General features: G+C 43.7%; 1 protein-coding gene across 2 annotated transcripts in view; it reads left to right on the plus strand.

Annotated features, from left to right (window-relative positions):
* Window positions 1–803: 803 nt before the first annotated feature.
* The window catches only part of LOC119169043 (uncharacterized), a 50,381-nt gene continuing 25,218 nt past the window's right edge, over window positions 804–25,966 (plus strand). For both annotated transcript variants that reach the window (XM_075890836.1, XM_075890835.1), the window contains exons 1-3: window positions 804–1,162; window positions 9,308–9,454; window positions 12,342–12,458. In XM_075890836.1, coding sequence (XP_075746951.1) covers window positions 12,347–12,458 — 112 coding nt within the window. In that variant the 5' untranslated portion in view covers window positions 804–1,162; window positions 9,308–9,454; window positions 12,342–12,346. The remainder of the gene's footprint in view (window positions 1,163–9,307; window positions 9,455–12,341; window positions 12,459–25,966) is intronic.

Raw genomic sequence — 25,966 nt, forward strand, 5'->3', positions numbered from 1 at the left:
GGCAAAACTAATTGGGCGCAAGCACGAGGAGGCAGCACGGCAACGGTAGGCGACGGAGTCGGTATGTACCCGGGCTTGTCGGTGGCACATTTCGAAAGTGACCAAGGAGCGCTGCGTGACGCACGTGCACACTATGTATAAACAGCAATCACTTAATGACATAAAGAATCTGCGTTTTTGTTTTGCTGTGTCTTACAACTACGCATGGGAAGTTCTCTGCGGTGCAGGCCGCCTATGCGATGCTTTTGTGCCTTGAGCTACAACATTGCAGGGAAGGCTACCAATGAGTAGGTGCTGCAAACGCGAGAGCTATATGTCATGATTTTATTCTGCTCTGCATGGTGCTAAATTTACACTCAATCGATGACGCTAATCGGACAGAGACCGGTAAACGTTTCATGGGCCAGTCAAACACCCTTCCTCTTTCAGGAAATCAATTTTCTTTAATCAGGAGGTAATAGCATCACGACCGCGCTATATGCAGTTTTCTACGCGTTGATGAGTGTGCAGAACTGTTGAGTGTTTTAGTCGGGAGAGCTAAGAAATATTTCGAAGGGGCCAGAATTAAGAAAGGCCTGACTGGTGACAGAAGGCGCAAAATAAACGTAGGTTAGCTGAAAAAAAAATACTATTTAAATGACGCGCTGAAATCACACGTCTGCTGCGGCGACGCGCTGATCAGTTGGCGGCGGCGGCATAGCAAAAATTGTCTGTCGGTGGCGGCGCGCCAACACCTCGGCGCACACCTCTAAATGTTATGCTCTCTAGCAACTAATCTGGCAACCACTACAAAACATATTTGTTTGCATTCGGGCGCGCCGTTGTTCAACCGTTGGCAATTTGTTTGCAAAAGTAACTTGATGCAGTTTGTTGGGTGGTAGTTGTAATGCCTTTGTAGTGAATCTCGCTAGGCTGTTGCTTTGTGAAAAAACTTTGTGTTGTGTCGTCACTGCAGAACAGATATGACGAGAGCGAGCACAAGCTTCGCGGGCCAGTCACATGGGCCAGTCATCATGGAACCTGTTGCGATATGTGAGGGCAGAGGGCAAGCCGGGAGGGAGCCACTAGATGTTATCGCACGCTTCACGAACTTCGACCAAGTTGCACATTGATATTACCGCCTTACTTTGGCAGCCGTGGCCAGAAAACAGCAGCTGACTTGGTAAGCCTTTTGTTTACGTGTTTCTTACAGTCTTGGTCTCTTCTTGCGTAAGGGTACAGTGATAAGTCATGGGCTAATCTATCGGGAGTGGAGGGGGGGGGGGGGAATCTAGTTGCTTTGCTGAATAAAGTTAGGGGCTGGAGCCCCTTCACTTTTGACAGTGGTAAATCTCAGCTGCACACTGGTAAACCATCAGCTGAAATGTTTTACTTATAAACAGCAATCACTTAATTACACGATGAATCTGTGTTTTTTGCTGTGTCTTACAACCATGCATGGTAAGTTCTCTGTGGTGCAGACCGCCTATGAGATGCTTTTGTGCTTTGAGCTACAACATTGCAGGGAAGGCTACCACTGGGTAGGTGCTTCAAATTTGAGAGCCCTATGTCATGATTTTATTCTGCTCGGCCTGGCCCTAAAGTTACTCTGAATTGATGATGCTAATACGGTCAGGAAACGGTAAACGTTTCGTGGACCAGTTAAACGTCTTTTCTCTTTCAGTAAATCAATTTTCTTTAATCAGGAGGTAATAGCATCACGACCGCACTATATCCAGTTTTCTACGCGTTGATGAGTGTGCAGAGCTGTTGAGGGTTTTATTCGGGGGGGCTAAGGAATGTTTCCCTCTGAGCTTCCAATTGACCTGCTTCGTCTTGCCAACATTTTTATATTAGTCTAAAAACATTGATCTTGCTTATGATGAGATAGCTTGAATTGATCGCAGCTGTTTTAAGCAAAGCGAGCGCTGAGGCAGTGGACTCAAGTACATCGGGAAGCTTAGCTATGGCCCCCACAACTTGATCTACCCGACCAGGGAAGTGGTCAAGGTACGCAATTTTCAACACTTAGAATTTGTCAGAGTTCTGAAACTGCAATATGATTATGAGGGACTCTGCTGTTTTAGTGCTCGGGAAACTCTGACCACTTGTGCTTTTTAAACGTGCACCTAAAACTAAGCATTTTCTCCATCATCGTAAGTGTGGCCATTGCAACATGGATTTGATAGCACCACATGTGTTTTCTGGATTAAGGAGACTTAATTGACAGCTAGTGGGTCTCGAGTCATCCTGAATCGGGTTGTACTGGGCACATACAAGTCAGACAGCAAAGCAGCACACAAACAAGTGCTATGCTGTTTATTTCTCTCCCTTCCGCACTCTCTGTTACTAAGGGTGAGTTCACAGAGTTGTACACATGCACAGTCAGCTCGATGTCATTACACTACAAAAGAAAATATTTATTTTGCTCATATGAATCTATCTCAAAATAGCCTTCTTGAATTACATTCAGAATGAGACCTTATCTGGCTATTCCAAGAAATATTTAGTTATTATGCAGCATAGTAATGCCCTGTTTAGTGGGCATAGATATCTTTAACACCACGAAATTTCACAAGTTTGTATCGCCGGCAAACAAGCACAGGATGTTAAGCCACATAAAAAATGCTTGACAAATGGCAATGAACCAATGGCCGAAAATGCACTGTCTTAAAATTCGTGTGTTCTCTTATTTTTTATTTAGTCTTGCATGAATGTCCATTATGCAATGAATCATTTAGGGGTCGTCTGATGGATTGTGTTACAAGCATGACCCTCAAAATATAAACCAGTCATTAACAGGTAACGACCAAAAGGGACATAAACAATCTGCGGTACTTTTGCTGTATAATCACCCAGATCTCTTTACATAACATTTCTGCTTACATTGTTTACATAGGTATATTTACTTGGAGGAGCCAGAGGCCTTGCTATCAGAGTAGAAAGTAGCGCAGTGCAGCAAAGACAAACAAAACCAAAGAGAAGCGGCACTGGTCGTTTACTCTTTTTTGTTGTGTTGTACTGTTTTCTGCTATGAAGTTTGCACGCTCCAAGCAAATTTGCACATACAACTAAGTATAGTATAAAAATTGTGCTATGCTTATAATAGCACCAGTTCTTACATAAAAAAAATTTGTGGTTTGCAAGTTTAGAATTATAGTAACATGCAATAGTAATGTAGGATTGATATATGGCACATGCAGGGACACCAGTAAAAAAAGAGAAGGACGACTGTTGTTGCTGCTCGCGCTCACTTCGCTTGACAGCTGGTTGGTTTTACCTCTGCCATTTCTCTAATAAACATGTCTTCGTCTCACCGCTAAAGGTGCACTAACAAGTAGTGAAGGTGCTGGGTATTGATTTCAGCACCTCTCGCTCAACAGTAATAATATTAACAATGCACTAGGAAGGCTATTTTCACTAAAGCAAACAAAACAAATTATAACATATGCAAACCTGAATATCTTCCAGAAAGTGTGTTACTGATTATATAACAGAAAATATGCAATCTCTGCTATCCACACTTACAAACTCAATTATTAGTGAGCAGCTTCTACTTGTGAACGAATGTTCATTTAGTGATGCAAAGCTATAATACTGGGTAGGCTGCCATTAACATATTTGTATTCATGCATGAAGTTGTGTGGTTTAGCAGTTAATGTATACAAAGTATTGCTTGAAGTACTATTACATGTATGTGTAAGGTTTTTTTATTGTATACTACATAGAAGTGTGTTTCAACAAGGCTGTTTGCTGGTCTAGTTGGTACTTACTCAGAGATACAATTTATCTATGAATAAAAATGCACAGAAAAAGGACAAAGTTGGAGCGAGTGCCGATTCCACTTGAATTGTTGCGGGTGTTAACCCAGAAATAAACAATGTACATGTGCTCTGTCATCACAACCAAGGCTATCCAGTGATCAAACAATCTCTTTTTCGAGGTGTACTGTGCAGCAGTTGTACCGCTCATGCAACTTGTCCCTTTCTTTTTTATATAATATGCTTCATGCGCATTATGCGACCTGCTTCTGCCTAAAATTTTAATCACTTTACAATTTGGCTGACACTTTCAGGTTTTACAATGCACTGGCAAGTGCACCATGTCATTTCTTGTTAGATTTTGTTCATGCTCTCTGGCTTGTTCATTTGCACAGCACCCAATCTGCCCAATGAATGATTTGCCACTAGAAAAGAGAATTAAATATAGCACGCCTTTAGCATGTCTCCCCTATCTGGTGCCATGTTTTTGCTAAACTCGTCCTACTAGCCTTCTCTCGAGTAGTTCTCCGCCACAGTTGAGCGAGCTTAACGGGCGCAGGGAATGCAATTGGTACCAGTCTGCAAGTTCTTTCAGACTATAGGCCTTATGAATGTGAGAGATTATGGCAGGTCTTGTGGCTTCTGTGTCTTCACGGTCCCCCGTGTGATCGCTGGCAGACCTTTGTTTTGGTTTCTGTAAAAGTGTATCGAAAACTGCAGTCAATAACGAGTCAGGAAAGCTTATAGATTAAAGTCACTTGATCTGATTGTCAAAAGACTCCTGCATCGTCTGCGTGGTCGATTTCTCTAGAAAAGACTCCAGGCAGAGCATAGCAATGCCATGCTTGACAATTTTAGATTGGCAGGAATCGTACGGCATTACTCCTTTCTTTGCACGCAGAAAATACTTTTTACAAAATGCCCGTTAAGAAATGCAATGCCACGCTTGACAATTTTAGATTGGCAGGAATCGTACGGCATTACTCCTTTCTTCGCACGCAGAAAATACTTTTTACAAAATGCCCGTTAAGAAATGCCATTGTCAAGTGAAAAATTGCAGGTGTTCCGCTGTGGCATTTCTTGTATAAATACGAAACCTTTCCCATGAGCCAAGTAGCATGAACTAAATCTAATGAGAAATGGCTTGTCACATTTTCTAATGCATTGTGAAACCATCAAGTGTAAGCCGCGTTTTAGAGAGATTAAGATTTTAAGCAGAAGCGAGCATGAGATTATGCATGGATTGATGGAAGTGCAAAAGGAATGGAACAAGTTCTTTTAATGATATGTTTGCTGCGTTGTACACATCAAGAGAGGTTGTTGATAGCACAGGCTGTACTGAGACTGCGCATGTACATTGTCAATTTATTTCTGTGTTAGTGTCCACAACAATTCAGTTGGAAATGCTGCTCGTTGCGCCTTTGTAGTCCTGGCTTTTGGGCATTTTTTATTTGCGGCTGAATTGTCTTTAACGTTCAAGTGATTATACACTTTCTATAATGCTATTCAACACTGCTAACCAAACTGTCTGTATACGAAAAATCAAAGTAAATTGAGTGTGAATGAAGTTCTCCTCTCTCTCTCTCTCTCTCTCTCTCTATATATATATATATATATATATATATATATATATATATATATATATATATATATATATATATATATATATATATATATATATATATATATATATATATATATATATATATATATATATTGTGGGCATTATTTATTTAGCATTATTTAGCAAGAGGAACTGATTATTCCTGTGGTTGAGTCGCATGTAATATTCGTGAACTATTCATTTTTTTTTTGTAATATGATTATTGAATCCGACCAAAATTGAAAGGGTCTAGAGGAGGAGGTAAATTTCAGCGAATTTGGCCTTCTGTACCGAGCAGTTTTTTTTATTATTTTGGCATAAAACAAACTGCAGGATTTTCAAGTTCGGGCTAGCTTCTCGTTAACACCGTGTTTTTGTGAAGAAGATGGCGCATTAGGATAAAAGTTTACTGTGGTGGAATCCTTCTGTGCCTCTGGATTTTGCATCGTGTTTGGCCCTCTGCAACAATTTTGCTGGCCTAGACTTGAACTCCTGTGCTCAAGGAAACAAGCCCGGTCCGAGTCGCTACGTGCCCCTGCACCTGTGCAAGGATCGGTCTGTGTTTCCTGGGCCTCCTCAGGGTAACGCCCAGGATTATGGCCAGAAATCTTTCCCTGAACCACAGAGAGGCGAGGACTGGGGAGCAAGAGACGGCTTCAGGGGTGACCGTGCCGATTTCTTAAATTTTGGAGGCCGCAACAGGAGGAATGATGGCCCCGTGCGCAACAATGCTTTTGCATCGTGCCAGAGTGGAGGCTCGAATGGGCGCAGCCCGGACGAGATGACTCGCGAAGCACCCCTTGAGAGCTCCCGTGACGGTGACGGCTGGGGTCCGGACGACCGTGGCGAAAACTGGGACTGCCGCAATGGGGGGCAACGCAGCCTCGACACTGACGAGGACTGGACCAGACCGCTTCCTAGGGATGAACGGATAGAGAGAGAGCTGCTCTCTCACGGACACACAGGCATAAACTTTGTGAAGTATGAGGACATTAATGTGGAGGTCACTGGTGATGATGCACTGAAGCACATCAACTCGTTCGACGACTGCTCCTTGACGGTGAGGACATTGAGGTGGCACACTACACCTCGCTCACGCCTGTGCAGAAGCATGCCATCCCCATCATTCTCTCCAAGCGCGACTTGATGACCTGCGCCCAGACAAGGTCTGGCAAACAGCATCAGAATCTCGACGCTCTCTCTCGCTTCCCTCTGCCACTTTCATCTCCAACCACATATTTTCAGCACCCTTCAGGTGTTCAAGCGGCTTCCTCTTCACTCAAGTTATCACCCCTGGCTGTTGCTGGGTCGCTATCTTTAAACAGCAGCGCTCAGTTTGCCGCGAGCCAACGTGACGACCCCTACTGTGACCGCATCATCAGATACTTGAGTGGCTCGCCTTCTCCACCTAATGCCAGACTACGTCGTCAGCTACGGCAGTTCAAGCAAGAGAACAATGTCCTGCCGCGGTATACTTATAATGCGAATGGGCATCGGTGGGTGCCAGTACTTCTCCATTCACTGCGAAAACAAGTTCTCGAAGCATTGCACGAAGACCCGTCAGCTGGGAAAAGACCTACAACTGCATTAGGAGCTATTTATTCTGGCCTGGTATTTCTACCTTTGTGGCTCACTATGTCGCTTCTTGCGCACTTTGTCAACGCCGGAAACGATCAACTTAAGCTCGTGCTGGCATATTACAACCCATTCCATGTCCCGATACACCTTTTGACGTTGTCGGAACAGACCGCATCAGACCACTTTCCGTGATGCCAGCGGGTCACCGCTGGATCGTCACAGCCGTCGACCACACCTCACACGATACGTGTAGACCGCTTTCCTACAAACTAGCTCTGCCTTGGACATTGCTGCCTTCTTTTTAGAAGCCACTGTGTTGTGTCATGGTGCACCTCGCACGTTGTTAAGGGACTGAGGCAAGGCCTTCCTGTCCACAATTCTTGACAAAATTCCAAAAACTTGTGGCACAGTTCATAAGACCACTTCCGCTTACCACTCGCAAATGGCCTGACAGAGCGATTCCACCGGACTCTAATCGACATGATATCCATGTACATCAGACCGAACCACGATAACTGGGACAAAATCTTGCCGTTCGTAACGGCTGCACACAACACTGCTGTCCAACGAACCACCGGGTATTCACCTTTCTTCCTCGTCTATGGTCGTGCATTGACATTCACTATTGGCACCTCTTTCTTCAATGTAATGACAAAAACGTCCACGACTACGCCAGAACATTTCGTCTGCAAACTCGCTGACACACGGCAATGTGCTCAACACGAAGGCCAGTCAACAAGACCGCAAGCAATGCTATGACAGCTTTTGTTGAGACGTCACCTTTCATCCTGAAGATGAAGTACTAATTTTCAAAATTCATGACTCAATTTTCAAAAATTTCAGTCATGCTTTCTTGGACCTCATGCTGTTTGTGAACGAACTTCTCCTGTCAATTACCTTGTCACTCCCGGAGAGGGTTCCTCGGACCACCGTTATCATGCCTCCAAGATAGTCCTCGTTTCACGTCTTAAACCCTTTGTTCGCCGTACCTTTCCTCCCCAAGTCTCGGCCGGGCCGGCCGCTCAAGTGCACGGGAAAATAAGTGTGAGCATTATTTATGCGTCCCATCTTTTCATCTGTATATACTCATCATCGCCACTCCACCAGTTTAAGTTGTGGGGCTCATACTCCAGACAATAAAAAAGAGTCTTTAGGGTCTTGGACGCGGTCTTACAAGAAAAATATATATGAAAAAGGTGTCCTTGCACCCAGTGGAAAAATACCAAAAAGTGGAGGACGGGCAAAACGAAAACTTTTTATTTTTCCTACGTTTCAGCTGGGGACCGGCCTTCATTAGGGAAAACTTTCATTAATTCCTACGTTTCGGCCGGGGTCCTGCTTTTTTCAGGGAAACGAACGCCGTCCTTGATGAAGGCCGAACCTCGGCCGAAACGTAGTAAATAATAAAAGTTTTCGTACATTCGTCCGCTTAAGCCAATGTCTATCACTCTCTCTCTTTCTCTCTCTCTCTCTATATATATATACATATATATACATATATATATCATAAATGTCCTTTTGGCTACTGTGATAAATCTTTAAAAATTTACACATCTGCTCCTATGGGCAACCATGATAGAACTTGAAAACATTTCGATTGGGTATGCAATGAGCATCAAGTTTTTTGTTTCATTTGGCAACACAACCAAATGAAAGTTGGGGTGAGAGAATGTTTTGAAAGGAGAGGAGACGCTTGTCTGGGGTGTTGTAGCTTCATTCAGAGGTCGTACGGGATTTCCTCTGTCTGTGCACACGGTATCTTGAAGACAATGGTTTTGTGGTCAGTCGGGCGGAGGCAGTTGCCTCATGTCTCTGCACAGGATCATGTCTAGGTCCCCAAACAGATCTGTTCTTCAGCTGGTTTCAGCGTAAGGAAGTGTTCGGGCTTCGACGTGTTGACATTTGTGTTCGGCTTCCCTGGCCCGAAGTTCGGGGTCCGCTTGCCGACGCTGACAATTACGTTTGGCTTCCTGAGCCTTCTGCTTAGGCAGTGGCGCTGTTTCTACAACTAGCGCTGATGTTGATAGAGTTCATGGCCTTTCACACACCGTTGCACTGAGAGACAATGACGGAAGTGACGGAAGCACAGCAAAGCGCACTTTATACTGCACCACAAAACTTGCGCCGCCCAGCGGCGTACCCTTAGAGAAGGAGGAAAAAAGGGAGAGAGAGTTATATGCGATGATTTGCTGTGCCACAGCTGTGGTGGAGAGGGGGCGAGGAAACATCTCACCTGCCTAGGAAAGGAGAATGAAAGAGCGTCGTTTATGCCCAGTATGGGTGCTGATGCCGCAGAACGGACACTGCCCCAGCATGCTCTAACATCTAAAACTTAAAAAATAATGCAACATAAGAAACGAAACAAATATTTATTTTCTTTTAACAGTTTTGGCTGGCAGTCCAGCCTTCTTCCGAGATGTAAGTGAAAGACCTGGAGTGAAGGGCCGCTCACTGGATTCAGGGGCCACAGAAGGACATTCGAGACATCATCTATGACATAAGGACACCTCAGCCATCATTGATGGCTCTCAAGGTACCTCTTCCACGGCTTCTATTCCCGTCGAATGAAAATGCCAGTCTTTGTGTCTTGATGTGAATCGCTGGTACAAGGAACGGTTTCACAATACTGGGCTTCTTTTCATACACGGTGACCACGTTAGTGTTACACATGGGCACTAACAACATTGCATGCTCACCAGGCACTATTGTACTCCAAAAGTACAGAAACCTGGTGACCAGAATCATAGAACTATGCCCTGAAATTACGATAATGGCCACCTTGATGCTGCCTAGGGCCACAGATTGCCACTGTGCGTGCCTCAGTGGTCCCGTCACCATGTGTATCAATAGGAAAGTGGGCTGATTCGACCATCTGGTTTGAGCGCGGCATCATCAAAGTGCAAAGCTGTTTTCCGTCAACCATGCCTTGGAATGGTTTCCGCCTGGCCGGGTACTAGCAGCCGATAGTTCAGCTATAACCAGCAAAGGTTACCTTTTAGGAGAATGTAACAGTAGCAGCTGAGTCATTACTTGATCATAAACGATGCATCTATCAACCTTACAGGGTTTGTAATACAGTACAGCACATGTAGGGCAGCGGAAATTATGAAGGGAGATCAGGTGGGGCTAAATCAGTCAAGTTTCATGCACATAGAAGCAGAAGAGCTGGCCAATTACGAAGAGCAATATCGATGGACGTTTCAGGACAAAAAGAACAAAAAGTGACGCGAGACGGCATAGTGCCGGCAACAGTCCGGTCAGTCATCCTTTCACAATGTTTACAAATCAAATTGAAACCTCCTCAGAATAGTACTAATGTCGCCTTTGTGGTTGACCTGTTTAGCAAACCTTTGACATCTACACAAATGAAGGTGCTCTCAAAAGCTCTTATCTTGTGTCATGGCTCTGGTAAAATTCAAAAGTTCTAGCTTTACCAGTATTTGTATAAGTGCCAGAACCTTGCATGTAAAAAAATTATTTTCATGACCGAAACAGCACACAACGAACTCAATTTTCAGATAAATCATGGACTCTCAACAAACATTTAGACAAATATTTAGACATATATATTTGCGCTTTACAAGAGAATGTCATCAAGGAATATCAAAAGCATCGACCTCTTTGCAACAAGCTATTCTAGAATTGTGAAAGTCTGACAGACAAGGACGTAGAAAAAAGCCTCGGCGGTCTTCTACGTCCTTCTTTGTCACATAATTTATGGATGCAATTTATGGATCCAAACCAACTAGTCTACCAATGTGTTCAGTAATCTGTCCAAGGATGAACAGCAGACTGTGTAGTTTAAGTGAGAGCCAGAACATCATTATCAAGCCGGCTAATGAGGGTGGGGCTGTTGTTGTACTTGGCAGCACTGACTGATAAAGGAAGGGCTTCACCAACTGGCTGGTGGAAATTTTTTAAAGAACTCTCTTGCGATTGCACAGATGAATATGAAAAGGAAATGAACACCTCATTAATCTCATTATGTAAAAGCAGTAAAATAACGCATCCTTTGAAAGGGCAAGTGTGTTTACACCAAGTTGAAGAGGTGATCACGGGAGCGCCCAGGTGAAAGCGGCTAGTTAGTTAAATAAGTACTTAGGTGGGTGCATAAATAGATGGGTGAGATGGGTGGGTGAATGGTTCGGCAGGAAGGAACAAACAAACGTTCAAGGTGCATGCATCTGACAGAGAAAGCATTTTAAATGAAGCTGTCGATAGATAAGACTGTTGTTTATAAATGTTACCGTGTCATGTTCTTTTTTTAAGGCAGCTTGCACAGCTCTGAGCTAGTCAGAAGAAAAAAAGGTTGACTACATCAGTCAAAAACTAAAATAAAGGCTCAGTAAGATCAGTGTGTGCAAAGAGTTCATCATATTTTGCCTAAGGACTGGACATGTATAAAGTTCATTATTCCAGCTAGCCCAGTAAGTGTGATGGGGCAGCCGTGGGTGGCTGCTACTACTCTGGTTGAGGCTGGCTTGAGAAATCAAGAGCGTCAAGTCGGGCTTGCCGCCACTGTGACAAGAATCAAATTTTTCGCTTTGGGTCCAGCGGTGCACCCGAGGCTACTATGAAGTTGCTTGTTCCAATCATTTCAAGTGCTGATGCGGCAGTGGTAGTTGTCACCGCATTTCTGTCTTTCTCGGGGGTCTCTGCGGGAGCTGCCTATAATCTCCTAGTGAATGATTGCCTTCCAGCTGCCTGTGCTTTTTGAAGCCTTTTCTGGGCGGAGAAACCCAGAGAGATCCCCAACAAAGGCTCATCATAGCTCGATGACTTCGTCGTTGCAGTGGCTGCTTGTTGTCTGCCATTCCTTTCAATTTAGCATTTTTTAGAGGCGAAGCACCTTAACACCCCACAATGTCCCTCAGTCCATAAACACTTCCCAGCTTGCATAAGCACTGCCTAACTACTGCCCATCACGATGCTCAGTAGTTAGGCTTGCCGCCTCGACGATAGCTTTGCCCACAGTTGTAGAACCGACTTTCTCCAAATTCATTCCACGCTGCGGGCAAATTACTATTTTAATGAGCTCTTCCGGCCTCGGTGGCATTCGCGAGGCCTTCAGAATGCATTGCTTAATTGAGAAGCCTCTGCGCCCTCCATCTGTGCCCTGTCGTTCAGCCAGCTCACCTTGTGAACCATCATTACCTGGTGCAGGCATCGCCGGAAGTCTTGATTTTCAGTTGGACACCGTCCGCAATCCGAAATCTTTAGTAAATTCCTCTGGCGACAGCACTTCTCCTTCTATTTGCATAGCTGCTATGCCGGACGTGCGCGTCTCATCACGTATGGCTGCCAAACACTGTGCCTAGCTCTTGGCCAACGCGGCAGCAGCACAAAAGTTGTGATAATGACCAGAAAAACAGTGGCCCACTTCAAAGTTCGATATTTGCCGAATCTTGTCTTCTTCACAGATTGGATGATCTCAAATACGCACCACACAGTGACAAAAATGCTGCGGAAACATTCGCAAAAGATGGAGCCGAAGTGGACGTGTCTGCTCACCCCGGCGACCGCAGCGTCTCCTCCAGGTTCTTGTAATGCTGTTCTACTTTTCTCAAAAAATGGCTCAGCTTGTTCACTGTGTTGAGAAAAGTTGTCTGCCTCTTTCTTTAGCAGATACGTTCACCAATTTCATGAAAAAAAAAAAAGATAGATTTTAGGTCTAAAAAAGACTAAAAGGTAAGAAATATTCAAGATGTAAAATGCTGTCCATCATGTGCTCAAACATTGCTGGCGCATAACACAGACTGAATGTGATTACTTTCAATTCATGCAGTCCATTTGGCGTAACGAATGCCGTCTTAGGACGGTCACGTTCTGCCACCTGAACCTGCCAATAACCTGAGCTTAAGTCCATCCAAGAAATGTATTCGGCAACTTATAGGCAGTCGATGTTGTCGACACGGGAAAAAAAATTGACATCTTTTCATGCGTAATTTTGTTTAGACAAAGTCAGATAGCTAGGTCTGGAATGCTGTCAGACATTCTGTCATGGTTTGCATAAGGCATTATCTACATGTGCTGTAGGCCGGCAGCATAAAATATAAAAAGAAAGGGGCACGTGTGGCAATATGAGCATGTTCCAGATGCTTAAAAACGAAGGAGGGTTGTCTGTATTGCCCTTCGCAAGTGCATGAAGTGGGCAGTCTTGTTGAACCTAATTCAAGGGCTTACACGAGGGTTCATGCAGACCTTCCCGATTGCTTGTCCAAAAGCGAAATTCTCAAGGCTGCATATGTTTTGTTGGAGCATAAATCATCCCTCTACTTTGTCAAAGCTTCGCGATGTCAAAAGACATTGCGACAAAAGAACTGGAAATCGGATGCGCTGCTGCCACTCATTTCGGGGGGGGGGGGGGGGTTTGAAGTGAAGCCAATGAGGAGCGGGTTGATTTTTGTTTTTGGTAGGCACAATTATCAAAAGAACCCCGTCACATTAAAAATACTGTAAATTTGGGCTTACAGTGGTTCTGTTCACTTTTTTTAATCTTTTTGAGTTGTAATAAACTGTACAAATTACCACAAATTACAGGCTACTAAACCTTAGATCAATGCCCATTTTGCTCCACTAAACATTTGGTATCAGTGGGGTTGGGTAACCAGTTTGAATAAGGTTTGGTGTCTTGACGGGCAGTCATAAGGTCAAATTAATGTAAGAAAGAAAACGTTATACAAGTATATGCATTATTCAGATCGCAATGAACACCAGTAGCTGAATAAATGAGCAAATTCAGCTCAACCCAATTTTTCGCTTTCTCGCTCGTTGTGCGTGCTAGTTCCAATGACAGTATGCCCGGAACAACAGGTGCATGATTTACAATACATGAGTTGATAGGCAATGATGAGGCGTGACACCTGGCAAAAAATATTGAAAGAGCTTTTGTAGTGTTTGGGCACCTTTACGGGAATAGGAGCTGTGAGAGACAGCGAGCAAGACAGGAGAGTTGGGGGTACATACCACCCCTCCTGTCTTGCTGGCTGTAGTGCCACTGTGGCATTACGATATCGTAATACCGTACCATACCGTATTACCGTAACGTTGTGGTTAACTCTGAATGCATAACGGTCCAACTGTGGTGCTGCCGACGTGTTGCACAACAACATAACATTTCCTCCCTCTGCACCACCGAGAAATGCACGAAGAAAGAGAGGAAAGGGGAGGATTGTTTCTCCTCCTAAAGCCACTCAAGGTCGTTTTCAACTTTCAAGGTGACAAGACACGAGTACAAGCCCTTAGGAGCCTTCTTTACTTGGAAGAAAAAGATAAGTGCAAATAGTTTTTCTGAGAACCTTGCCTGCGGCTGCACACGTCGGTAGGTGGTTTCGGAGGTGCGCATGTGCTGGCTGTAAATTAAACAATTTATTTGAAGTGCTTCAAAATGAGCCACAGATGTAATTATAGTCGCTTTCCGTGTAGCTTCTTTTCTTTGTACAGCTTTTCTTCTGATTGTGCGTACTTTTCGAGAGGTGCAGAAGTACTCGGACAATGAAGCTTTACTGCAAATAGTGTGAGTTTGTGGACTAGACTGCAGAAAAAATGCCCAAAATATATGTGCAGCTAAAGCACCTCATTCTCAAGTTGGTAGATTTCGCCCTTTCAAACACTTCGGTGAGGCCCCACCGGTCTAACAGTGGTCTTGGAACAGACTTGCAGGCTTCGACTTAGCGCTAAGGCATGAGACAACTGAAAGGCTTTGCTCAAAGTGGTGCATTCTGAATTTTTGATGGCTGGTTGGCCCACCTGGTTTGTACGTGGTGATGAAGTTGACTGACGGACATATTGAGTGAACACGAGCATTTATAGAGAACAAACAAGCATTTAACTAGAATGTGGCCGATAGCGAGAGCAACCAAAATCAACGATTCGAGGAAAAAAATATGGGAGATGAAAAAAAAGAGAAAAAAATATACACTGAAATAACTTCAGGTGCAAAAAAGCTAGACAATGCAGTATGTTAATAAAATAACTCGATAGGATGGACTCTAACAGAAACCAGAAAAGTTATGTGACCCAGCTCTCGCTTCGGAGCTTCTTGTGCGACATATCGCACACTGGCTCAGTGATAGTTACTGCTGTGGATAATAAAAAAATGGTAACAAGAAATCTCAATAAAAAGTTCTGTATAGACCATGGTGCTCGTAGAAGAGATGGGTGCCACTGATAATCTCGTCAGTTTCAGTATAGATGATGGATGTGCCCGGTGTTGCAGTTGACTTGATTCATTGTGCGGGACACTACGCGCTCACTGCTTACTCGTAACTTGCAAGAACGATTGCTGCGCTCTTCGCTAGTTCAACATCAACTGCTGAAGCAGCCAAATTCTATCGCAGCGTCTGATGTGGGAAAGCATCCGAGGCACTGTTCCCGCAGTCCATTGTGGAAAATTTCACTCCCGTCACAACGGCGCCCTTCATTCGATGAAGGCTGCCCTTGTGAAGATTTCAGATGTTTGTAACAGGGATTTTCCATTGAACAATCATGTTGTGACCAGCAGTCTTCTACTACAGCACAAATTCTAACGTCCGTCATCTACGATTTTCGTTGGTGAAGGGATCAATAACTTTTTTGCGGTCGACAAGGATGTCTCTGTGTGTGTGTAGCAAGGCGAGGCTGGTCAGGTGTGTTTCGCTTATCTGTGATCGCAGTCATGTCTTTAATCGGTGGAGTGTAGAGAAGGCACTGGGGATGCTGACAGGGAGGGTGGCCAGTATTTGTAAAAGTGTCTTGAACAAAGGAAATATGTCGACGTCGCAAATAGGGAGTTAACAGCAGTTGCAGGGATGTCTACTCCTTCTTCTCTTTTACGCTTTCACTTTTCCCGCGATAGCCGCAGTTCTGCTCCAATAACATTCGCACTTATTGGGCCATGCCCTAGGAGTGATCCATAAAGCTGGGCAACCTGCATTACTATTTTTGTTTCGTCACCCGATGGTATGTTCAGCAGCTGGGATGGCATAAATAGGAATAGCTCGCAAACTCCAAAAGCATCTTCATCAAATCTCCATTTGAGGTCTGCCAATACATTATCCAGTAGTGGAACATATACTGATGTCCTGTAGAAACTGACTGGATCAAGTGCTGGAGTGTTAGACCTGTGCGACTGTCTCTTTGTGATGCGGGGAAGGCTCAGCTCTGTTTCAAGTTCGTTTGTGAGTGCGATGGCTTGCTCGTAGAGAGGTGTAAACGCCTCTTCTTTGCTTCGTCTCTGAGCATTCAGGGCAGCCACAGTATCTGTCAACGTATTCCTCGCTGTGTGCACATGAACACACTCCTTTTGGTAGAGGCGACTCAATGGAAGCGTGTACGCCAATAGGTTCGAGAGGCAAGCTGTTGCTATTATGAGCTCACCATCGCTCACAGCGGCAGGGAGAGTCTTTGCTTTTGCGAAGCTCTTTCCAGTTAGCGACGACATCAACAGCTCCCGCCACAAGGACAAGAGTCCTGAAATTGGATGATGCTGTCATGTCGCTCCACCCACCTCGTCTCACAAAGCCCATTAAGTTGATGGCCAAGTATGCTTTTAAGCACACTGTTTCGTTTCGGTGAGGCGGTGTAGAAGGAAATTACCTCTTTTATTATCCCTAAGGCGTTCTTGGCGTCTTGAACACGCGATGACTTCGATAGGAACAAGTTGAGTGCGTGGTTGAAACACGGAGAGTGAACTGCTTTTGTGGCACACCGCTTTCTTTCAGAGATGGCACCACACATTTCCAACACCATAACGCTGCACCCATCTGTAGCTATGCCAACGCACCTGCCCAAGTCCAGTTGTAGTTCCTTCAGCATCTTTCAGAACCCGCTCACCAAATACTCTCCCTGTCAGTACGGGCTCAGCTACATTGGCTTCCATAGCATGGCTGTCAATGGGAGGGTCAGCGAACTGGAAGAAGTCCTCTCGTACTACGTTCTTGTGTACATACCGCAGAAGAAGACTTAGTTGGGACGTGTGAGATATATTGGTTGTTTCGTCAAACATAATGCTGTAGATGCTTATGCATGCACCCAATGAATAAGTGTTTCAAGAACCTTGTCTTCACAGCACTTCATTAATTCATTTTGAATCGTCTTGGTGATGTACATGGCTTGAGATGATGAGCTGGCAAGATGCTCTAAGTTCCGTGTCACCGCTTGACACTCAGAAGCTCGCAAAAATTTCCCCTATTCAAAGTCACTGAGAACTCATTCGACCGCTCACTAAAGCTTCCGTCATCTCGATGTCCACGAAATGGTAAAGTTTGGCGCCCTTGAAAGATGATTGGCTTTATAATTGGCGCTAGGTGGTTACGGTTGTCATTCACTTGATGTAGCTGTTGACTGCTGATTTGGTTGGCTACATCTTTTTCGGGAGCCTTAACACATAGGAGAAAGAAGTAAGACGGTAAGTTGGGCCAGTTGGTTAAGATCTATCGTGAGCTTATTTATAGCGCAACACCAGAAAACACAGACAGGGAAGGAGCAAAAAAGAAAGATTGAATATCGCCATAAGTGGGACAACGCTACCTCGGTGCACCTCTTGTTCTATGCATGTCGTGATGTAAGCGCCAGTACCTATATATATACATTTCACCCCGTTTTTTCCAATAAACAACACTTGTTAGTTAGTGCCGTCTTCCCTTTCTTTTTTGCTCCTTTCCTGTCTGTGTTTTCTGGTGTTAAGCTGTAAATAGTTCAACATGAGAGAAACTCCTTCCTAGCTTGCATTGCTTCTCTATGGTACTTACTTGCTTCACGTAAAAGATCACAATCCTTTCTCAGCAGTTTTGCAAATGACATGAGTGGCTTGGTGACTAGTTTTTGGAGGGGCACATTTTTCTGGCAGCCTCCCATCGTACCTGTTACAAACGAAGCGCAGTACTTGTAGTACAGGCCCCTGCTGTAATCAAAGAGGACAAGCCTACTGAACTTGTTTAAACACGACTTACTTACGTATCGGTTCTCATTTTTGCCGTTTTTCTGATGAAGTGAGCATTGAAAACAGTAGTTATTCGGAGGGCACCAGTGTGTTTCCAACAAATGCCGTTTAGTGTATTCATCGACTTTCCTGCCGACGAACTTTCCTATGTCGCTCGAGAATTCCACAGAGATGCTCGGGGATATCACGTCCACTTTTTCTCTTGGATAAAATTCGGCAGTTTGGTCACATGGAATAGTGAAGTGTGAGCATCTGCCTTGCAATGGTAGCGATGTGCTATGTGACGCCGTGTACTGCTCGTCCAGTCGCACCATTAGGACACTTGCCGATGAGGTGGCCTGTTTTGTGCCTTCGACTGCAACGTGTAAGGCTTTCTTGGGAGCAGGAGAGAAGAACTTATCGATCTTTTGCAAACTTGACCTCTTCATTTTCTAAAAAGAACTTTGGAGTTGCAAACAGAAAAAAAAAAATGTTTTGGTTGAACGTTATCAGTGAACACTCACAAGCCACCATTGCGAGCTTCATGTTTTCATGCTACATGTTGCAATATGCAGAATACAAGATAAAAATATTTTTTGGCATGCCAGTAGAACGAGAGGTCACAGCTGACAGCCATTACTCAGAATTCGTGCAAAAGTATATGAGCGCCTAAATGGCTAACAGGGGAGACTACTTATGTGAAGAAAAGTTTCCATATAAGTGGATATGCAAAGGAAATTATGCAAGTACTGCTCCACTTGCTCCATGTGTACGTGGAGTTGTTTTAACACGTCAAACGATGACTGCATAGGAAAAGTAAAACTGCTGCAGCATGGTAGATGATGAAACATATCTATGTAATCAAACCTAGCAAGGAACTTCCTGCCGGATACCTAAAAAAAATAGCTGCGCCCTTTGTGATTGAAAGAAAAAATCGCAATGTGCATATAAAGATTATATTGGGCTGAGCATTAGCAACGAGGCTGTAATATATGAGCTTGCGACATACCGCTCGTTCTTTAGCAAATCTACTTCAGCCTGTTTGACATTGTTTCAGTGCCTTTGAAATGTCCTGGCACAAAATTTTAGGCAGTGTTTATTTCATGCATAAGTAAACAATACATGATGAATTCTTTCTAAACAAATGTCGAAAAAGGAAGTTCTATCATATGGAAAAAATATATTGAAGCAACAAAATGCTTCATGAAATTGTAATGCTATCGCGGATTCTATTGGATATTGGCATATTCCTCGTAACTGCTTCATATTCTGGCTACTCCTAACAGGTTATAAGGACAAATAGTAAAATATACTTGGCTAAATGCTAGTGTGACTAGTATCTTGAATATTGCAGCTAGCAAGGAGGGGCACGTTTCATATAATATTGAACTCAAAAACAAAACAGTTAAGTGGTGACAAATAAGCCTAAAGTTCTAAACGCAAGCAATATATTTGTGCATGGCCTGCGCTTACCTTGTATCGCTGGGACGGGTCAAGGGGCAACCACAATACCAATCTCCACTTTCATATAACTCTGATAGCAACACACGTGACTGGACACTCGATCGTAGGATGGTGGGACCACCGCCATCCGCCTGTGTCGTGTGGATGCACATCAACCTTTCCCGCCGAATTTGAGAATAAATCCTTGGCCTAAGGAGAGCTGATGCAGCCCCTTTCCTTTCGCTTTCACGCTGTAAGAAGCATTTCATTTTTTACGAGCAGTGCTACGTCAAACTAACAGCATTAGTATTGTGGTCTGAGAAACCTGCGTCTGCCGGGGAAGCTCTCCCACATTTTGTGATGATAGAATAGAGAGTTTTAGAGCCTTATACCCCAAACTGCCTGGGTATGCACGCTTTTGCTTTTTTGTATGCTCCGTGGGAGCAGCTGATTAACTCTTTCAAGCACAGAAGTTGGTATCGCTATAAATGTGGAATTTTATTGCAAAAGTTATGCTAAAAGGGCACAAATAACGCATTGCATGCAGGAAAAAAAATTACGACTTGTAACAAAGTTTTTAGGAAGTGGTCACCGCTGACGACCACCGTGCCGAAAGGGTCTATGCTCCACACATATGTAACAAGTGGCTGTTTTCAATGTAGCAGCATACATTGCGCTTTGCACAAAGGTAGTCACTTCCTGTGAAATTCCGAAAAACAGTTTTTTCTTTTCCTAAGGTACAGTGGCACGCTTCCTGTCTGATGCTCGAGATGGGTTTGCCTTCGTGCTACAGTTTGTGCACCTTCGAGGTGAACACCTTGCTGGCTGATGGTTGGACGCTGTTGTATGAGTGGTGATGTCCATGAAGGGTTTGAATTTCTTTATTTCGGCGCCAACAGATGATTTACATTAATCTGTAGGACCTATAAGAGCTTCGGCAGTCATCTGTCGTACTAAATTTCTTCTAAAGTATTTCAATGTCATTTTTTCTTTTTTTAGAACCAGCATGTTCCCGAAAATACTTTATGTGTTGACAACACTGCAGTCAAAAAAGTGAAAAATATCCGATGCCACCACTTGCGTGATTTCCAATCCGACTCATACCTTTAATCTGTTCAGACTTATCAACGAAATTCATGTTCTTGTTGTATTCTTAAAGTGTTGCAGGGCACTACCCCTTGGTGATGACTCCGTCTTTTTCTTTTCTGTTTACTTGAACTTTGTTGGCTTGGTCGTGGAAGTTTGACAAGAGATAACCTGTTCGCTTGTCTCGCGACTTCAAACTGGTGAGTTTGTCGTTGCTCATAGAGTAGTCAGTATCTCCCCTCTTCTTCGTCTCATCGGATTTTAGATTAGGCAAGTGCTTGCTGCTGGCATTTACTGTGCCACAAACATATACCCCGGCTTTTGCGAGATCTTTCAATAGGTAGTAACTGGTGAAATAGTTGTCGAAGATTACGCGGTGGTGCTTTCCATCCAAATCATCAAGCAGTGTCTTTACAACACGTGCACCCAAGTCTCTTTCATCACCATTATTATACATGCTGGTATAAATTTGAAATTTGAGATTGTAGCATGTATTAGCACAGAGCATCGAAACTTTGTAGCCTCTTTTCACAGGATTTTTCGGCATATACTGCTTCAGAGAACTTCAACCTTTGAATTTTATCATAGATTCGTCGATCGCGAAATACTCTGTCAGCGGGTAGTGCTGAGCAAAAGTTGTGGAAAATCCGACAAAAGTGGACGTACCTTGTACAGCTTGTGAAAAATTGAATTGTCCTTCTCTGGCTTCAGACAGTTGTTATTTAGGTGAAGATAGGACATCAGCCACCCAAATCTGTTCGCTTTCATGACTTTTGAAATGAATGCGTCATTGAAATCAGGTGCGCTGTTCTAGTAGTCAGGATAGCTGGGACTCCTTTTCAATCCCATCAACAAATTGAGCCACAAGAAGGCACGCATTTCTTTGTCTATTGTCGGAATGTACCGTTTTGTTTTCTTGCTGTGCATAAAGATTCGTCTCAAACACAATCTTGTCAATCCACTCAGGCATCCACAAAAGACTAAAAACGCCAAATGGGGTGATAATATTGATGGCAAGTATGTCAGGTGGAAGTCGGCAGTCACGTGAAAATATCAGCGGTGGAGACATCCGATACGTAGTGCTCCACATTGGTACCTTTTGGAGTGCAAGGCTAATTTTAATTTCTTAATCTGTTTCGGTGTCTGATGAGTCACTGACACATTCAGTTACTTGTGTAGCCACGGATTCTTCTTCGGAAGAATCATTGTGGTTATCCTCTTTCGGGTCAAATTCATCGTCAATTCAGCTGTCACCTCCAGCATAGCTGTCACTGTCGGAGGGAATATCTCGATAATAAACTGAAAGAAAATTTCTGAGAAAAAAAAGGTATTCAATTTTGAATTTTTTTCGCCCAGTCAGAGAGCTCCCCTGCTGTAGCCCTTTCATGCATGGTGGTCTGCGTAGACAGCCACCCTGAATAAAGTCGCTGTATAGAATCAAACTGATCCGCAGCGCATTTTTGCTAGCACAGCCAGTAAAAAATACTCTTCTGCTGCGTATTACAAAAAATGTTCAAGTGCAAGCTAACATACCTTTGCGCCCGTAAAATCTTTCAGGAAATGACATGCTTGTTGCAAAAATTTTTCTTCGCGGGAAAATAAAAACGTCCTGGATAACTAGCGCCATCTGGCGCATCTTCAGAAATAACTAAAAGGGAAAAGCAACACTTGTTTGCTTGCTGAACCTCTAGATGTCCCTACTAGAAAATGTTGAAAGGGTGATCACAGTAGGTGACCACACTGCCGGAAAGAGTTAAACAGGCTGCTGGGGATGCGTGGCACTAATCTCTGAAAAAGAGAGAAAGGAGTCAAAGGTGAGACCATGTGGGAGACTAGAACGTTTTGGAAAGCTACCACAGTGACAGTAATACCCCATGCAATGGATATATGGTCCCGTTATTGTGGCACCCAAAGCAGGTGCAACGTTTAAAGAACATCTTACGTTGAAGTTCTGAGAGGGATAACTTTGTGCGCGAGAAGGTACTGGGAATGCCGGAAAAATCGGTGACGTGAACAACACTGTTTCGTAAACAAAAAGTGAAGGTTCTATTGACGGCAATAAGCTCCTTTGGTGCAAAGATGTCAGTGATCTGTGCAATTCATCATTTTGCCCTTACGCCGCTAAGAGTCTTATGTTAAAAGAGTGCTGACAGAAAAGTTTGAAGGTGAGATAACTTCTGGGATATATTTGTTTGGACACAAGTGCATCATGATCACCTACGAAATATCAATGGATATTACTGCCTAGAACATGTTAAAAATCAATTTTGAAGTGCGTGTCTCGCAATCGCTCACGAAACGCTACTGCGGTTTTTGTGTAACCAAATAACCACCACTTGTGCCACGAGTTTGTGCTAGCTGTCAAGATTCGTAGAGGGCTCTCTCTGAGCAAACTTCTTCATCGGAAAGACGGGGCCGAATCGCTCCGGCGTACTAAGGCTGATGTCCTTACCTCAGAAGTGCATATTTGGATGGTCACCCATATTTATGTCTCAGAGCACCTAGAAAATTTTTTTGAAGTGTTGACATTGTGGTGTGCATTTGCACATGGTTTTGTGTGCTGACGTAGCCTACTCGGTTCACTTGGTGCTCTCTGAAACCAAAACTGTGACTTGGCGCCATAAAACCGTCTACAAATAATTAACTGTCATGTGCTCGGGCAGACATGCTTTTTATCCATGATAAGTGCATCATAGAAAGAAACAAGATGCAATATTTTTGTGTCAAAGCCATAGTTGTTGGCATGATGTTCTCTTGGGGGGGGGGGTTGCAAACAAGTGTTGCATCGCGCCTGAAAGAGGGGCAGAGCTCTTGTGTAGCTTGGTAGAGGGCTAGTGCTGGTGAGGCTTGAGGGGTGCAAGTGCCCTTTTTGCACCTACCTGCCTGCCGACGCCCATGGTCAATGCTCGCAGCTGCCACAAAAGAGCTGAAATTCTTCCCAGAGAAGAGAAAATCTGCCTCTAGTCAAGAAAGACATCTGACCCCTCCTGTCCGGGGGCCAGAAGTAGTAGAGCAAAGTTCCAGCGTCATAGAAAAATGGGGAAAGGGGGTGAAAGAAGTTGGCACTATTTCAGGAATGCAGTAAACAAAACATGGTGCTGAGCCGTGTCCTCAGTTGGAAGGCAAAAAATGCATCTTTCTACAAACACTGCTAGTCAGACCATTGACTGCTAGGCAGGGAAAACTTTTACATCTAACAAAAACTGGTGGGTGTCTGGCAAATCGTGGTTTGGCCCGTGGTACCCGAGGCCAACGCCGAGGCAACCTGAAAAAAAGAAGGTGGATGAGCGCACTGAAAGGAGGGCGGGTTGCGACACAGGCTTTGGGGGGTGGAGGCGATCGCCCCTACCGTCCCCCTCTGAATCCGCCACTGAGTCCATTAGATGAACACATTTTTATTTTATTTATTTATTTATTCATACTGTTAGCATACATGCCAAAACAGGAGTTGCTCATCTGGGCACACAAATTTCAAAAGTGAAGCAAAAGTGGAACATCTCACAATTTGACATAAAGAGAGCAAAAGCAATGCAAAAAAGTAATAAATAAAAATCCAACATTCAATGCGCACCCTGTAGCATAACACGGCAGAACACAGGTGAGCAAGTGAGTGCCTTATCACAGCTCAGTTCAACATTTGTAACGCACATTCGAAATCTTTAACATTGTTACACAGTACAACATCATTCCGTAACTTATTCCATGTGTCAATAGCCGATACAATAAAAGAATTCTTGAACGATTTTGTGTTATGCTTCAGAGGTTTAATATGTTTGGTGTGCTTTGTCCGCGAATGCGACGTGTCTAGAGTGAAAATTTTTGTTATCTCTGCTTCGTAGGTACCGTGGAATATCTGAAAAAAGAATTTCATGCTGTTGATATTCATTCTTTCGTGCAATGTAAGAATAAGAGCCCTAGTTCTTAGACTTGTTACGGACTGCGTTCTATGGTAGGAATTAAAAATAAATCTTAAAGCTCTATTTTGAACCTTTTCGCATTTACCGACATTATTTTGCGTATAGGGCTTCCATATCGGGCATGCATATTCCAGCAATGGAAGTACTGTGGTTTTATATGCTAAAAGTTTTACTTCAGGTGTCGCGTCACCAAGCCTCTGACGAAGCATCCAAAGCTTTTTTTGCGATTTATCACAGATATAACCTATGTGGCGGTTCCAGTTCAAGCTATCTGTGACGTAAACACCCAGGTATTTATATTGTGACACACGGCAGAGTGGTTCGTCATTTATGATGTAATGAAATAAGAGAGGCTTGGTTTTTCTTGTAATTGGCATAAAAACTGTTTTGCTTGGGTTCAACACCATTTGCCATTTTTTGCACCAAGGGCCTATCATGCCCAGATATTCATTAAGCTTTTCCTGGTCGTAGTTCGATTCTGCCTTTGAATAGATGACTGTGTCATCAGCATAGTGCTTAATGAAAACATCGGGCGAGAAGCCGCTGTTCATATCATTAATATAAAGTAAGAACAGCAGTGGCCCTATGACAGAGCCCTGCGGAACTCCTGAACCTATTGACTGGCTCGTGCTGTTTGTGCCCCTAATGCAAACCACTTGCTCTCTGTTTATCAAATAAGCCACTATCCAATTTATGAGCTCATCGTTCTGCAGGATTGTGCTAAGTTTATGCAGCAATTTTGGATGTGGTATTTTGTCGAATGCTTTTCTGAAATCAAGAAAAATAATGTCAACTTGCCCTCTGTCGTCTAGTATTTGACTAATGAAATGTGAAACCTCGGTGAGAATTGTCACTGTCGGGAAACCTCGCCTGAAACCATGCTGTTGTTCTGCCATTAGTTTGTGCTCTTCGAGAAATTATGTTAAGTGCTTAGTAAGTACATCCTCCAGTGGTCACTATGTATTTTGAATGTCATCGAATCTGCTCACAATAAACCCTGCTATAGGGGACTATTGGCTACAACAGACTAAAGTTAGGCTGCAGATTGTTTGGACTGAGCGTACATCAGGAATATATCCCCTGAACTGATCAACAAACTGCGGCGGCTGCATTTCCGATGGAGGCGGAAATGTGGCAGTCCCGTGTGCTCAGGTTTGGGTGCACATTAAAGAACCCCAGGTGGTCGAAATTTCCGGAGCCCTCCACTACGGCGTCTCTCATAATCATATGGTGGTTTTGGGATGTTAAACCCCACATATCAATCAAACTGATCAACAAAAGCTGCATCGTGGATACCAAGCACAGTCGGCTCCAGTGTAGTGTTTTGTTGAAACTTTTCTTATAGGTCTCATCCCATGAAACTTGGGTTAGACAAATGTTTCAATATGTTTGTGCTACTGTGGTTCCTGAAATTACAAGGAAAAAAAAAACTAACTCAACACCAACACATGATTGAAAAGACCTGACTTGGTAGATTTGAATAAAATGAGTTGAATGTTCAGGATAACTGTGAGCACTGCAATCTAAGCTGGAGGTAAAATATGTATAACCTTTCGCAGATCATTGTCGTACATCTATCAGAAATGACAATAGCACTAACTGCATCTTTGTAGCAGCGAAGAACACATTAGAAAACAGCTGTCAGAAAATAGCAAACATGTCAAAAGGTGAAAGGGCTTAAACACTACATACCCCTCCA

The sequence above is a fragment of the Rhipicephalus microplus genome, chromosome 3 (assembly GCF_043290135.1).
Source record: "Rhipicephalus microplus isolate Deutch F79 chromosome 3, USDA_Rmic, whole genome shotgun sequence".
Taxonomy (NCBI): Eukaryota; Metazoa; Arthropoda; class Arachnida; order Ixodida; family Ixodidae; genus Rhipicephalus; species Rhipicephalus microplus.